A 13,491-nucleotide genomic window follows, 5' to 3' on the forward strand; every position below is an offset into this window, starting at 1 on the left:
TCTAGAAGAATAATACATGAGAAGGTAAACAAACTCTAGGACTCTAAGAGAAAACTTGTGGTGAAAGCTGGGGTTTTTACCCTAACTTGGTGCGCAAGGCATAAAACCCTAGATTAGTGCCCAAACTTCTAACCTTAACCCTAACTTGGTGCCCAAGTTAGGGTTTCTATACCTAAAAAATATTTTATTTCTTAGGGTTAAGTTATTTGACCTAAATTGGGGTTGACCGAAATACAAGGAGCAAAATAAAATAATACACTACTCTTTACAATGGACCCATAATAATCATATAAATTAGCACATGTTCTAAAGGATCAGGTACACAATCATTTAATCCTAAATACTGAGTGTTGAAGTTTGACTTGAGTGTCGGAGTACCTTTTGCAGGTACCATACAAGCCTGGAGCTAGCAAGGAGAAGGAGTGGAAAAGCGAGTGTGAGAGTTCAGTTGAAAACAGGGAATGAGGTGCAGATCGACCGACCGACCAAAAAGTAGTTCGAATCGTTCTCTTGGTTCCAATAACGTTCGAGAATAAATCTGATAAGAAGAATTGGTCGTTAACACACAAACTAATGCAAGTTATCATATATTTTTAAAGGAAATAAGTGATTAAATGAAAAATTAATAACAAATGACAAAGATAGAGAGAGGAATTCTTTTTTAAAATAGAAATAAGAAAATAAAAAAGGTAGAAGGAAGTTAAATGGACCTTGGGCCCAAGAATTTACAAATTTCATTGAAGATAAATGAATTAATTATGTTATATAAAATTAGAAAAGCTATTTTTTTTAATTTAAGAATATTTATAAATATGTTTACAACGGAAAACGTATACCGCGTGCATTGCAAGAGCATCCATCCTGTCTAATATGTATTACCTATCTAAATAGTTATTTTGTCAACTTTTGTAATAAACCAAGGGAAATAAGAAAATTATTTATTTGACTTAACATTGTAGTTTTCTTTGATGTATCTCCAAATACACTTTTTTAAAACTATTAAATTAAATAAATAATTTTATATATTTTTTCCTACAAAGTATTGTTGTAGCGACATATTGTTTCTCACTTACTGCGTTCCTCCAGTTTTCGGTCTTTGATCTTCAGTCTTGTTGTTTTCTTCGGTCTTTTCAGGATACTTGTGATGGCACACTGATGCTCAAATCAGTTTTAATAATTTGAGTGTTGTAGGTTTTAGGATCAGATTTTCAATACCTTATTCTTCAGGGGTGACTTCCTATTTATAGGTGACTTCCTATCTTCAGGGGTGACTTCCTATTTATAGGTGACTTCCTATTTATAGGTATGGTTTTGGACTTTAAAATATTATGTACTAGTACGATTCAACTAAGCCAAATTTATCCACTTATCGTGATTTTGGTGTAATTATCACGTGATATCTTAATGGTATTACTAATTAATCTGAGATATAGAATAGAATGATCGAAAGGTCGACTAATCAATGCTTATATGCGGGTATTTGGACTCTCAGTAGTATAATATGAACAAAGTTAAATAACACAAATATTCTAAACTCAAAAACTAAAGATATATATATATATATATATGCATATACTCATTACAAGAAATAATGATGGTAAAGTCCCCAAAGGAGTGACACAAAGAGAAAAAGAGAGACGCTACATGGAGCTAGTGTGGGCTTAGCGTCCTAATAGAAATGGAAGTTGGTGGCTATGCATTAGAGACGGCCTCCAATGGAACAAAATTTACAAGGTAGTGTTGGTTAAGCCTACATAAAGAAAAATGTATTATTTAACTATAACGTAGGTTTGGGGACACTAAAATGGATATAAAATTCAATAATTATTAAAAAGTGAACTTTAAGTCTTACTCAACCTCATAAAACTGGCTTATAAGGTGAGGTCGTGAGGTTTGCACCCACTTATATATTATGAAATGTCCTAATCTCTAGTCGATGTGGAATCTCCAACACACCCCCTCACTCCGAGGATACCAACTCGTGCGTGCACTGGTGCAGAAAAGCAAAACAAGTGCGGCTATTTTACATTTTTAAGGGCGGCTATATAACCTCATTTGATGAGCACGCATTTGTAAATCAAAGATAAGAAGGTGGCTATATAGTCGCATTCATAAATTCGATTTATAAATGCGGCTATTTACATAGCCGCATTTACGAGAGGCGTTTAGGGTTTCTTTTCTTTTTCGCTATTGATTGAGTTTCTAATAAAAGTTTTCTGCTTTGATCTTTTTCGAAGAACATGGTTATTATTTTAACATTTCTTTTTGATATCTTAGTGCATCCATATCATATCTCTTCGTATTTCATCCCAATGGAAGTCCAAAAAACACATATAAAAATTCCCCAATGAAACGCGAATATATAACAGAGCAAGGAGACAACAGCGACGAGGAAGACACAACAAAAAACCTTCCCAGTGAAGCATGACCTTAGCAATGCCATAAGACAAAACATAAGAGAAACGCAAAACTACAAAAATCAATGGTGAAGAAGAAGAGAGGAAGACAATGCTTACCGATGGCACAAAGAATGCAAAGAAGAGAGGAAGAAAAGAGGAAGCACAGTTAATGGAGGAAACACATAAGAGAAACGAAGCGCGGGAGAAAGGAGAGTATCAAAACATAAGTGGCGTGTTTCTGAATTAGGGTTAAAAAGGTTTTAAGAAGATGGCTATTAGTAAAGTCGCACTTGTAAATGAACTTAATTACAAAAATGTCACCGCGTTTTTAACGAAAGCGTTTGAGTACAAAGCCGCACTAAATAAACTGCATTTGTTTATACATTTTGCACTAGTGGTGGGACTATATATTATGGGTGATCTGATAATGGCCCGATAGTGTGTGGCTTGATAAGCCCAACAAACAATCGTTAGGATAGACTCGAAATGGCTCTGATACCATATTAAGAAGTGGACTTTAAGCCTAACTCAACCCATAAAACCGACTTATAAGTGAGGTTTGCACTCACTTATATATTATGAAATGTCTTAATCTCTAGTCGATGTGGGATCTCCAACAATAATTAAACTTAGAGTCGTCGATAGGGACACTACATGAGAAAGCAAATGTGAGTAAATTGTCGCCATTGGGGATATTATCTGAGAAATAAATATGAGTAAAATGCACTTAAAGAGATTGAAATGGCCACAAAGACAAAAATGAAAAACGAAATTAAAGAGAGCGGAATGACCATGAAGACAAAAATGAAAAACGAAATTAAGGAGAGCGAAATGGCCACGAAGAAGACGTAGGATTTTGGGGAGGAATTTCGGGATTATGAGTTTGAAAGTGTGAGACAGAAATGAGAAATTAAAAGTGTGAGAAAATGAAAATGTAAGACAAAAATATTTTAATGTTTTATTTTTTTCTCATTAAGTAACCTAGTGTGGGCTAAGGTGACAAAAAATGTCCACACCACTTTAGTGTCACCTATACCTATGCTAAATGTAATAAAATATTAACTTGCATCCACTTTGTGTTATCATTCTCAACGCAATATTATTCTGCAACTTATTTTTTGATTGCATCTATATTGTATCCTCATTCTAGACGTTAACTTATTGTTATTATTTTAATAATTTTTAACTTGCATTCACTTTGTATCCCTATTCTAGACTCAATAATTATTCTATCCCTTTGAATCCATTCTATACTCTAACTTATTATTATTATTTTAATAATTTTTAGTATGAATTAAATGTCTCCATTGTAGACTCAATATTTGACATTTATTTTTGTGTCCAACTTTAGTAGACTTCATCATATATTCACCCATACTAGTGGTTTCTTTTTTATAATCTCCACATATTATTGATAGGTAAAATTGATTTTTCTTACTTTAATTTAGTTTAGTTGACTCATGTTGATTTAATCCCTTTTCTTTTTATATCAGCACTAAGAAAATGAGGTGTTGAAGGTTTTTCTTTTCATATACGAGACTTTCCAATTAAGTATATATTTTCTCACTTTTAACACGAGACCTGAGTTTTAAAAATATATAATTATATTTTTATTTTCTAATTTTAAATAAATATTAATTTTTTTATTTACTTAAAAATAAAAATAAGACGTTAAATAAAACTTCAATAAAAAATATAAAAATTAAAATGTTAAAATATAAAAGTAGCTAAATATTTTGTAAGAAAAAAAATGATTTAGCTATAAGAAAATTGCATTGTTTTCTAAGATATTTTTAAATAATATTTATATATGGTAGAAATGATGCATAAAATAAGAAATTAACTTTATTGTTTAGAACAATAATAGCTTAACAACAGTATTATTCACTTGCCACTTAAAAAATGGTTGTAAATTCGTTATTTTTTAATATTAGACTGTAAAAGAAATTTTGTTTTTAATTTTATATACAAATATACAGAGTTTTTACAGCAATTACAATTTATCTATACAGAACCACGACATATGGGGCAGTTTAATTTCTTCTGCAACCAGTGGTCTATGCAATCCGAATGAAAAAGGTGTTTGCACACAGGAAAAACTTGACATAATTGATTCACTCTGAATTCTTCCAAGCAAATGGCACATTCCCCACAACTTCTTGCTTTACCATGCATTCCATAGTTTACCAAGGGGGGTAATTTCTTGGAAGCTCTAAGATTTTGCCCTATTTTGGAATGAACTCTTTCAAATGCAGTCACCAATGTCCAAGCATGCAAATTGGTGTGAACAAGAGCATGAAAGATGGTAACATGCTGAGAGGGCTCTCCGTAGTTTCTCAAATGAGTGCTTCCTTCTTCAAGATCATGTTCATTTGACTCCATTTCCATTACCCAGAAGAACATCCCGTTGAGAATTCGGTGTAGGATGAAGAACAACAATGTGAGTACGAATAGAACAGTGGTGAGAGTTGGAAGATCATAAGAGATGGCCTGCACACACATGCGTATCAAACCATCGAATTGTTGGCCCAATGGGAACAGTTCTGTGAGCTCGGCCATGTGTCTGGTTTTGGTGGATATGACGATTGAAGTGTGTGGCAATGAGAATGAGAATGTGTGTAATGTTTTATATGTGTCACAATGAACTGTTACGTGTATAGATAATGCATGGTGTGTGCTTTCTAATTATGTATTTAGTTTTATAGTTATCCTTAACAATTTTGTAAGACATGTATCGTGGCTGGCATGTGGGTGGCACATTTGGTAAGACACGTATCGTAGTTCTGATTTTAAAACCAGAATGTAGTGTTAGATATTGGAATATGCCATGCACGAGTGTGAAAGAAGGTTGAGGCATTAGCTAGCACACGAGATTATCCTTCTCATCATTGCATCATTTCTTATCTGCTTATAAACAATTTAATATACTAAGGGAAACACATGTATTTCTCAAATTTTTCATTTCAAAATTAATTATTATTATACTTATAATAATTATTAAGATAAAAAATATTATTAAATTTATATTAAAATCATAAAAATATATACAGAAAATAGTTATATTTCATTCATTTTTATAACATTTATAATTTTTTATCATAGTAATTAATAAAATTAATTATGTTTATAACTATAAAAGTGGATAATTATATAATACAACTCCCTTTTAATTATAGTTATAAGAGTAGAGAGAATAAAAATATGTCTACACTAAATAACAACAATTCTCTTTATTAATTACTAGCGGAAACACATAACTCTCGCGTATGTGTATCTATTTTATTTTTATTTTTATCATTCACATATATTTATGTTTAATATTAAAATTCGAATAAACAATGTCATTATTTACACACCTTATATTAACCGTATAAATTTATATTTCATTTTAATAAAGACGAATACACATGAAAAAATGTTATGCAAAATTATAACATATATTTCTATATACATGTGTTCTAAAGAAGAGAGCAATAATTTACAATGTCATAGTTTTGCAGTAATAAATTCTAAGATACCAAACGATGAACCTAAAATGAAAAATGTGATCCATATGAATAAAAAAATGTCATTATCATTATAATTATGTAAAATCATTATACCTTAGCGTCAATTGGCTTAACCAAGTGTTCCATTGTTTTACAAATTTTGTTTCTTACGAAAGAATGTCAATTATGAATAAAATGCAAAATACGCATATACACACACACACATATATATATATGCAATATACATATATTGACAATTACTTGTTTGTGTAGAAAAATGTGTGTATGCTTTGTGTTGATATCTTCATTGAACTGTAAAGGTTCCTTTTATATTATGTTACCTTTAATATATAATAACAAAGTGTTTATTTAAAAGATGTCTAATTAAGTAAAACAGTAACATATTATGTTTATGTGTCACACATAAATAAAAAGTACAATACTTGATTTTGAGATAACAAAATATCTTTATAAACAACATTTTTGGTAAAAAATTTATCTTCTCTCCTTCAAGGTTTCCTTCTTTAATAAGATTTTTTTTTTTTAAGTTTGAGAAACACCTCTTGACAATGCAACATATAATTGATCATGACTAAAAACGTGTCATGGAAGGTAAATTCCAACATTGGATATAGTTTGTCCTTGCGATTTATTTATAGTAATGGAAAAACTTAATTTCACAAGAAATTGTTTCCTAATAAGAACAAATGGGAGAGCTTCACTTTCTATTGTTTTATGTTTAATTCTTGATAAGAAAGATCTTTTTCCAACATGATGACCTATCAAGATTTCAACATCCAACATGTTCATGTAGAACCCATGACACAATAATCTTGTCCCAATACATAACCCAGATTTACGGTCTATGTTTCGCAACAACATTAATGGTGCACCTTTTTTAAGCTTTAAAATATGGGATGGCAAGCCATCTGGAGCAATGAAGTGCAAGTACTCTTGTTGGTATAGATTATGTGTGTCTCCTTTAACTTCATCAAATGATAATAAATTATGTTATTCTCCTAGAAAATGATCGATAATCATGTTATTAAGTTTTTCAACATCTTCATTTTTTGGAGTCAATATGGCTCTCTAAACCATATAAGATGCATCCCATGTATGAAATTGCAATTGGGGAAACGTTTCTTGTATAAGTTTTTGTATTGAACTCTCTCCTTCCCATTGTATTGCTAGTTCATGGGGTATTTTCACCATATCATCAAGAATTGTAGGTTCAATCTCATCTTCGATGCACATGAGATATTCTGCAAAATTATGATCTTGTAATGATCACATGTTTTAGGGATGACAATGTGGGGTAGGCCATGCGGACCGGCCCACAGCCCGCTACAAAATAGCGTGGGGCGGACTCACTAATCTAGCCCTTAGGCATGCCCCACATAACCCGCAACCCGTGCGGGCCAATAGCAGGGTGAGGTGGGTTGGCTCGCTAGCCCGCATAAATAAAAAATAACTATTTTTATTTTTTTGCAAAAAAAAACACCCCATTCATTCATTACTGTACTGTGATAATTATTTTATTTAATTTACTAAAAATAGAATGTTTTATTTTAATCATTTAAAGGAGTTATTTTTTATCAACAATAAAAAATAAATAAATAAGAACCACTTTAGGGTGATCCATCCAATGTACAAAATCGCACAGAAACAAATAACCCCTCCTCCCAGAAGTTTGCCACTAACTTCCTACTAGAACAAATACAATCTGACCAACCTAAATAAATCACTTATGTTTAATCGAATACATACAAACCAGATCCACACACCAGTCAAAAAAGGAAAAACAAGCAGAAGGGACTTTAGAGGTTACCCAGGACCAAGATTTAGTTTTAAGTAAAGTCTATTTAAAATTTGTTAATAAAAAATAATATAAAGAAGAGATTTCAATAGGATAGTTAAAAAATTAGTCGTCTTGATTAAAATGTTTTATAGAAAAACTTTGATAAGATATTCTTATACATTTACATACATATATAGGAAAAGTAGATGCAAAGCAAAACTTTAATTATTTTAAATCAAGCCTTCTAAGAACCCTCATACTTTAATTTATATTTTTATCTTAATTGAATGAATTGAAATATGGATAAAATTTTAAATTTTTAGTAGTAGGAATATGTTTTTTTTATATTTAATGAAATTTTAATTTTTGAAAAAAAATATTTTTGTTATACGGGCTGGCTCACATGCCCGTGGATTACCTCTTATGCAAGACAAGTCAGTGAAATGAGCTCTCACTTCTTGCGTGGGATAGGTAAACCCGACTCGCACTTTGCGGGCCAAACGCGGGCCAGCCTGCATTGCCACCCCTAGCATGTTTTGTTGTATATGCAATACTTTTGTGTTACTCCATTAAGGAGACTTGACAATACATGCATAAATCATTTGCTCATTTGTACCCTTTTGAACAACTAGCAGTACCTAACGAAAATCTCCTCCTAATATCATCACTTTCCCCCTAAATGGAGCATCACATTCTAGAATGTCCTTAATGATCGATCTAATGCCTCTAAAGCAGATTTGTTAGTCATGAGTGCTTCATCCCAAATAATTGTTGTTGTTTCTCTTTGTAGCTTTGTATGATCACATTGTTTTCTTATTGAACAAAAGGAACCAACTTCTACATTAATAGGTATCTTAAATCAAGAATGTGCAAATCAACCACCAGGTAATATTGTTGCAGCTATACTAGAAAAGGTTGCTGCTAAAATAATTTTTCCTTTACTTTTATAATAAGCAATTGATGTGTGGTAAAGGAAAGTTTTATCGGCTCCTCTTGATCCATCCACAAAATATACTTGACTTTGCTTATGATGGATTACATCTAAAATGGTACTGAAAGCATTCAACTGGTCAGTATTCAATCTTTGTACATTGTTAACACTTCATTAGGTATTTGTATTCATAACTCTTCTTGTACAATTCTTGGTACTGAAGTATTTTCAAATGCATCCAATGCTAATATTGGTAAATCAAAATCCTTGATTGTTTTACCATGTTGAATAAGAAGGTCATTTCAACCCCTCAATAGCATATTGATGTTGATGCCTATAAAAGTGCTTGTTGAAGTATAATCTTCTGCCATAAAGATATAAAAGTCATTCCAGAGACTTCGAACATTAATTGGTTCACAAAAAATTAATATGGTCACAAACAATCTCCTTAAAGCATAAGGCATTTGTAAACTTGATGCTTCAACTAAGCATTCATGAATACTATTATCACTTTCTAAAAATCCTCATTTCTCAACTGCTTTTTAAATGTGGAGCAATATGTTTTATTTGGTGATAATAGGTATTCTCAACTGCTTGGCCCTCTTATATGGGATAACAAAATACGCAAGAAGAATTTTTCTCCTTCTGAAGGAGATACAGTATAAATTCAACCAATAACTTTCTTTCTTGACCTTCTTGTGTACCATTTTGGTTGTTTGTTATGCCAACAATAATGTTGTGGAATTTCTCTATGCAAATAACTTCTAGAATGTGTATCTCTACAATTTAGTACAAAGAATTGTGTGAGCATGATTTTGGAGGTATTGTCATCATTTAATACACCACTTATGCTCTAATGCTTGTAGGAGTGAACCTGATAACAATTTGGTAAATGAATTTGTAATATTTCTACACATGGATTCATTCGATAAAGTGTAAATATGAATATTTTCCATAAAGCCTTTTAAGCACAAATCCATCTAGCATCAATATATTATTGGACTTCATCTACAGTTGATCCTCTACGAACCTCCATTGCTACTCGATCTTGTTCACATACTTGTATAAATATTTAATAATTTTGATGGTAGTGACAATCATATTTTAACAACAACCAAGGGTTATAAGGAACTGTCCACCTATTGTCAACAGTCGCATTTCTATTTATAGATATTGGTGCATTGAAACATCTTTCGTATTGTGGATATGAATCATTACCTTGACATCTTTCTTCCAAGAACTCTTCAGGATATTTTTTCTTGCATTGATTGGGCTTCATACATGGTGATCTAGGATTAAGAGTTCTGGAAGGCCCATGTATCATGTGTTTCGGTACAACTTTGTTCAATTGTGGCTCTTCACTTTTTGGTATTTTTTCTCTAACAATGCTATCACAATCTTCTGGATCACGTAATTTATCATTATCTTGTAAGATAAGTAACAGATGCACATGGGGTAGTCCACATTTTTTAAATTCAGTCACATACATGTAACTTTTAACTTTTCCAAGAACTCCTTTATTAATCACATAATCCTCAATTGCTCAAATTTTTCTCAAAGATTCTTGTGAGAAAGTCAAAACGATCTTGTGGAGTTTGAAAATTTTGAAGTTTTGCTGAAATTTCACTCCAAGAAGGATTGCATGTCATTGTAAGGAAAATATCAGGTTTACCTCATGAGCAATAATTGCCATGTCATCTTCATAACGTTGTGTCAAGTCTCGACGACTACCAATAAATGATGATGGTAATATTGTCCTCTGTCTCACATTTCCTTGAATGTTTATTAAGTTCCCATCATGACTAACAACTTTAATGTCTCGTCCACGTGCCATTGATTATGTATTCCCAGTAACAATAATTGATACTACTTGAGATGAATTTGGAAGATTATATTGTGGTTGATTAACAAGACGCTCTTTTTTGAGTAAAGCACATTTGTGAATATTTTTTTCTTGAGCAAGTTGTCTAAATACATGCACAAAAGGATTGCACCAATGTAGTATTTGTTGCAACTTATTAACAATGGTTTGATGAAGTTGAGGAGTTTCCAACATCCTATTTTGTAATTCATGTGTAGTGACTGATGACTTTTACGACAAGTGCACCGCGTTGTCAGAAGTAATAATTTGTCCCTAAGGATGGATATTGATCCCACAAGGAACAATTGAATTATCAAGTACAATACTCGCAAATATAAAAGAGAACAATAAACAGTATGTTGACAGTGGTTGTGTTAGCGATGATTAATAAGAAAATAGTCAAAGAATTAGTTGCTTCAAGTTGGAAAAATAGGGATTAGGTTTAATCTTTCTCACTCTCATGTATTTTGATTAACATGTTAACATTAAGTTCTTTGATTGAAATTGATGCTCGTATAAAATTCATTTATATCGATTTCTCGTATATAAAATTATTAAGAGTGTTTCCTAAATATCGATTTCTCGCATACTTATAAAAACAACTTAGAGTCAGGCTCAGACGTTAATAGCAATTAACATTTCAAGCCTAAAATACTTTTCAGTCAGATTCAAGATTCTAAATCAACAGTTAGAAACAAAACAACAATATCAATAATCAATCAATAATAGAATATTATATCATATTTAAATATCACCTCAATACATAAAAAGTTCGAACATATTACTCCCGATCCCAAAGGTAGAATTAACCACACATCTTCTAGCACCTTTTATTCTCCCAATTTGGGTTACAAGTCACTTAATGGTGTTCTCCTCTCAATCTTCCACACTAGAGTTAAGCCTACAGTCCCTTATTTAACCTAATTTACTAGAGTTAGGTGACTTACTGCGTCGCGCTGATGGGCTTAATGATAAAAACATAAAATAGCCCAATTTGTTTGACGTATTCTCACTCAAGCGAGACAGGCGTTGATTTCGAAAACTTCACTGGAGCATTCTTGCTGAATGAGTTCGCTTGAGTGAGAAACTTTGCTGCTGAGTTGGAATTTTTTTCTCTTTTTGTGCGTTTCGGGCCTTCCAGCTTTCTCCTTTAGCGAGAAAGGAGTTGATTTTCGAAAACTTCACTGGAGCATTCTCACTGAATGAGTTCGCTTGAGTGAGAAACTTCGCTGCTGAGTTGGACTTCTTTTGCTCTTTTTGTGCGTTTCGGGCCTTCCAACTTTCTCCTTTTAGCTTATCTTATTTTCTTTAGCCCAGTCATCTCCATTCTTTCCTAAAAACCTGAAATTAACACCAAATTTGGGAATAAAATGCTTCAAATAAAGATAATAAAATATGTAAAAGAGTATAAATTCATTAATTAGGGATTATTTTATATGTAATTTAGCAATTAATACGCATAACTGCCTATATTTTAATATGAAATATTACTGAAATTAGGCACTTATCAATGACATAAATGTACAATTGCAAAAAACGTGGCCTAGATCCCTCATTTGAAAAAAAAAAACCTTCAATCCTGTGATACATTGCACCTTGAGTACGAAAACTATATATACCACGACCAGTTGCAACTATATTTCATCCATGTGAACACCAAATGAAGTGAATGAAAGCACATGGTTGTAACTTCTGATATGTTGTCTAAAATGTCTACTTTCATATGAACAACCAGAAAATATTTGAATCAACTCATTCAGAACAGTAACATGTGAAAGTAAGACTTTTCTACCCGAACAACACATCACGTGATTCGTAGTAAAACAATCGTGCATGACAATGTGCACATGTAGTCAGAGTAGACAATTGAAATAGTATCATCACAACAATATTTGTAAAATTTCAAACACTATTATGCGTTTGTTGAAATCTATGTTGCATTCCTACATGTTTAATAATTTTTCCAAAAAGTAATCAATTATGTAATTTATAGAATTACATATTCAAGGAGAAGTAAAAGTATTTCATTGAAGTTGCATGTTGTAAATATTGCAATAAAAGAATATTAACCATCTTAGCCTAAGGGTTAAATTAGTAAAATAAAAAAATTGCTTAAAATTATAATTTTTTATTGAAAAAACTCATAATGGAAGAAAATTTAGTAAAATTTTGTAAAGTCAGTTTTAGTTTTCTGATATTTAAATTTTAGTTATTTTTATATTTTTTTAGCTTATTTGATATCTAAAACTGCCTTGGAAAATAAAATACTAACCATATTTAATAAAATAATGGATGTATGCACATTTCAGATTAGCCTTTGATAATAGCTCGAGTCATTAGCAGATATTATAACTCCAGTTATATGTTTCAATGAAAACAATTTATCAATTATTTGTCATATGAGTATTACAGTAACTTAATTAACAAAGTGATCAAATGCAAACATCTGAAACCCAAAACTCAACTCTATCCTGAAAATATGAAAGTTAATTATTGATTTCATTTCAAGCATTTTCAGTTTCTTTTTGTGTATAAGTTCATTACTTAAAATCCTAAATATTTTTTTTTTCAATATTACTTCCTGAAATAAAATCAATAATATTTGTTGAACATAATTTCAGTGATTATTAACCAAGTGAGAAGAAATAGCAATAAAAAGACTTTCAAAAGGTTGGGGGCAAGGAGACACTGAGTTTAAAATTGAAATTAAATTTCATATCTGAAATGAAACTGAATGATGTTACTGATCTATTAACATTAACAAATAAGTACCCCGTTGTGAAGCTTTTATTCTCATAAACAGAAATGCCAAGGCTAATTATGAGTGAAGTAGTTCCTACCGGAGCACCAACTGTAAACCACTTCTTCATATTTGTATCGTAGTACCAATCACAAAATACTATATAGGTGGTTTTTCTTAGAATTGATCTTGAATTACATTTTTTATAAGAAGTATAATACTACAATGCTTTTACCGCCACATGAATCACTTAATAAAATACCTTAAAAAACAA

The 13,491-nt window shown here is 31.4% G+C and overlaps 1 protein-coding gene across 1 annotated transcript; it reads right to left on the reverse strand.

Annotated features, from left to right (window-relative positions):
- Positions 1-4,403: 4,403 nt before the first annotated feature.
- On the reverse strand, positions 4,404-4,958 carry LOC137833978 (putative RING-H2 finger protein ATL19). The gene has a single exon (XM_068642047.1). The coding sequence runs from the start codon at positions 4,956-4,958 to the stop codon at positions 4,404-4,406; it is 555 nt and encodes a 184-aa protein (XP_068498148.1).
- Between the last annotated feature and the right edge of the window lie 8,533 nt (positions 4,959-13,491).

The sequence above is a fragment of the Phaseolus vulgaris genome, chromosome 5 (assembly GCF_000499845.2).
Source record: "Phaseolus vulgaris cultivar G19833 chromosome 5, P. vulgaris v2.0, whole genome shotgun sequence".
NCBI classification, from domain to species: domain Eukaryota; kingdom Viridiplantae; phylum Streptophyta; class Magnoliopsida; order Fabales; family Fabaceae; genus Phaseolus; species Phaseolus vulgaris.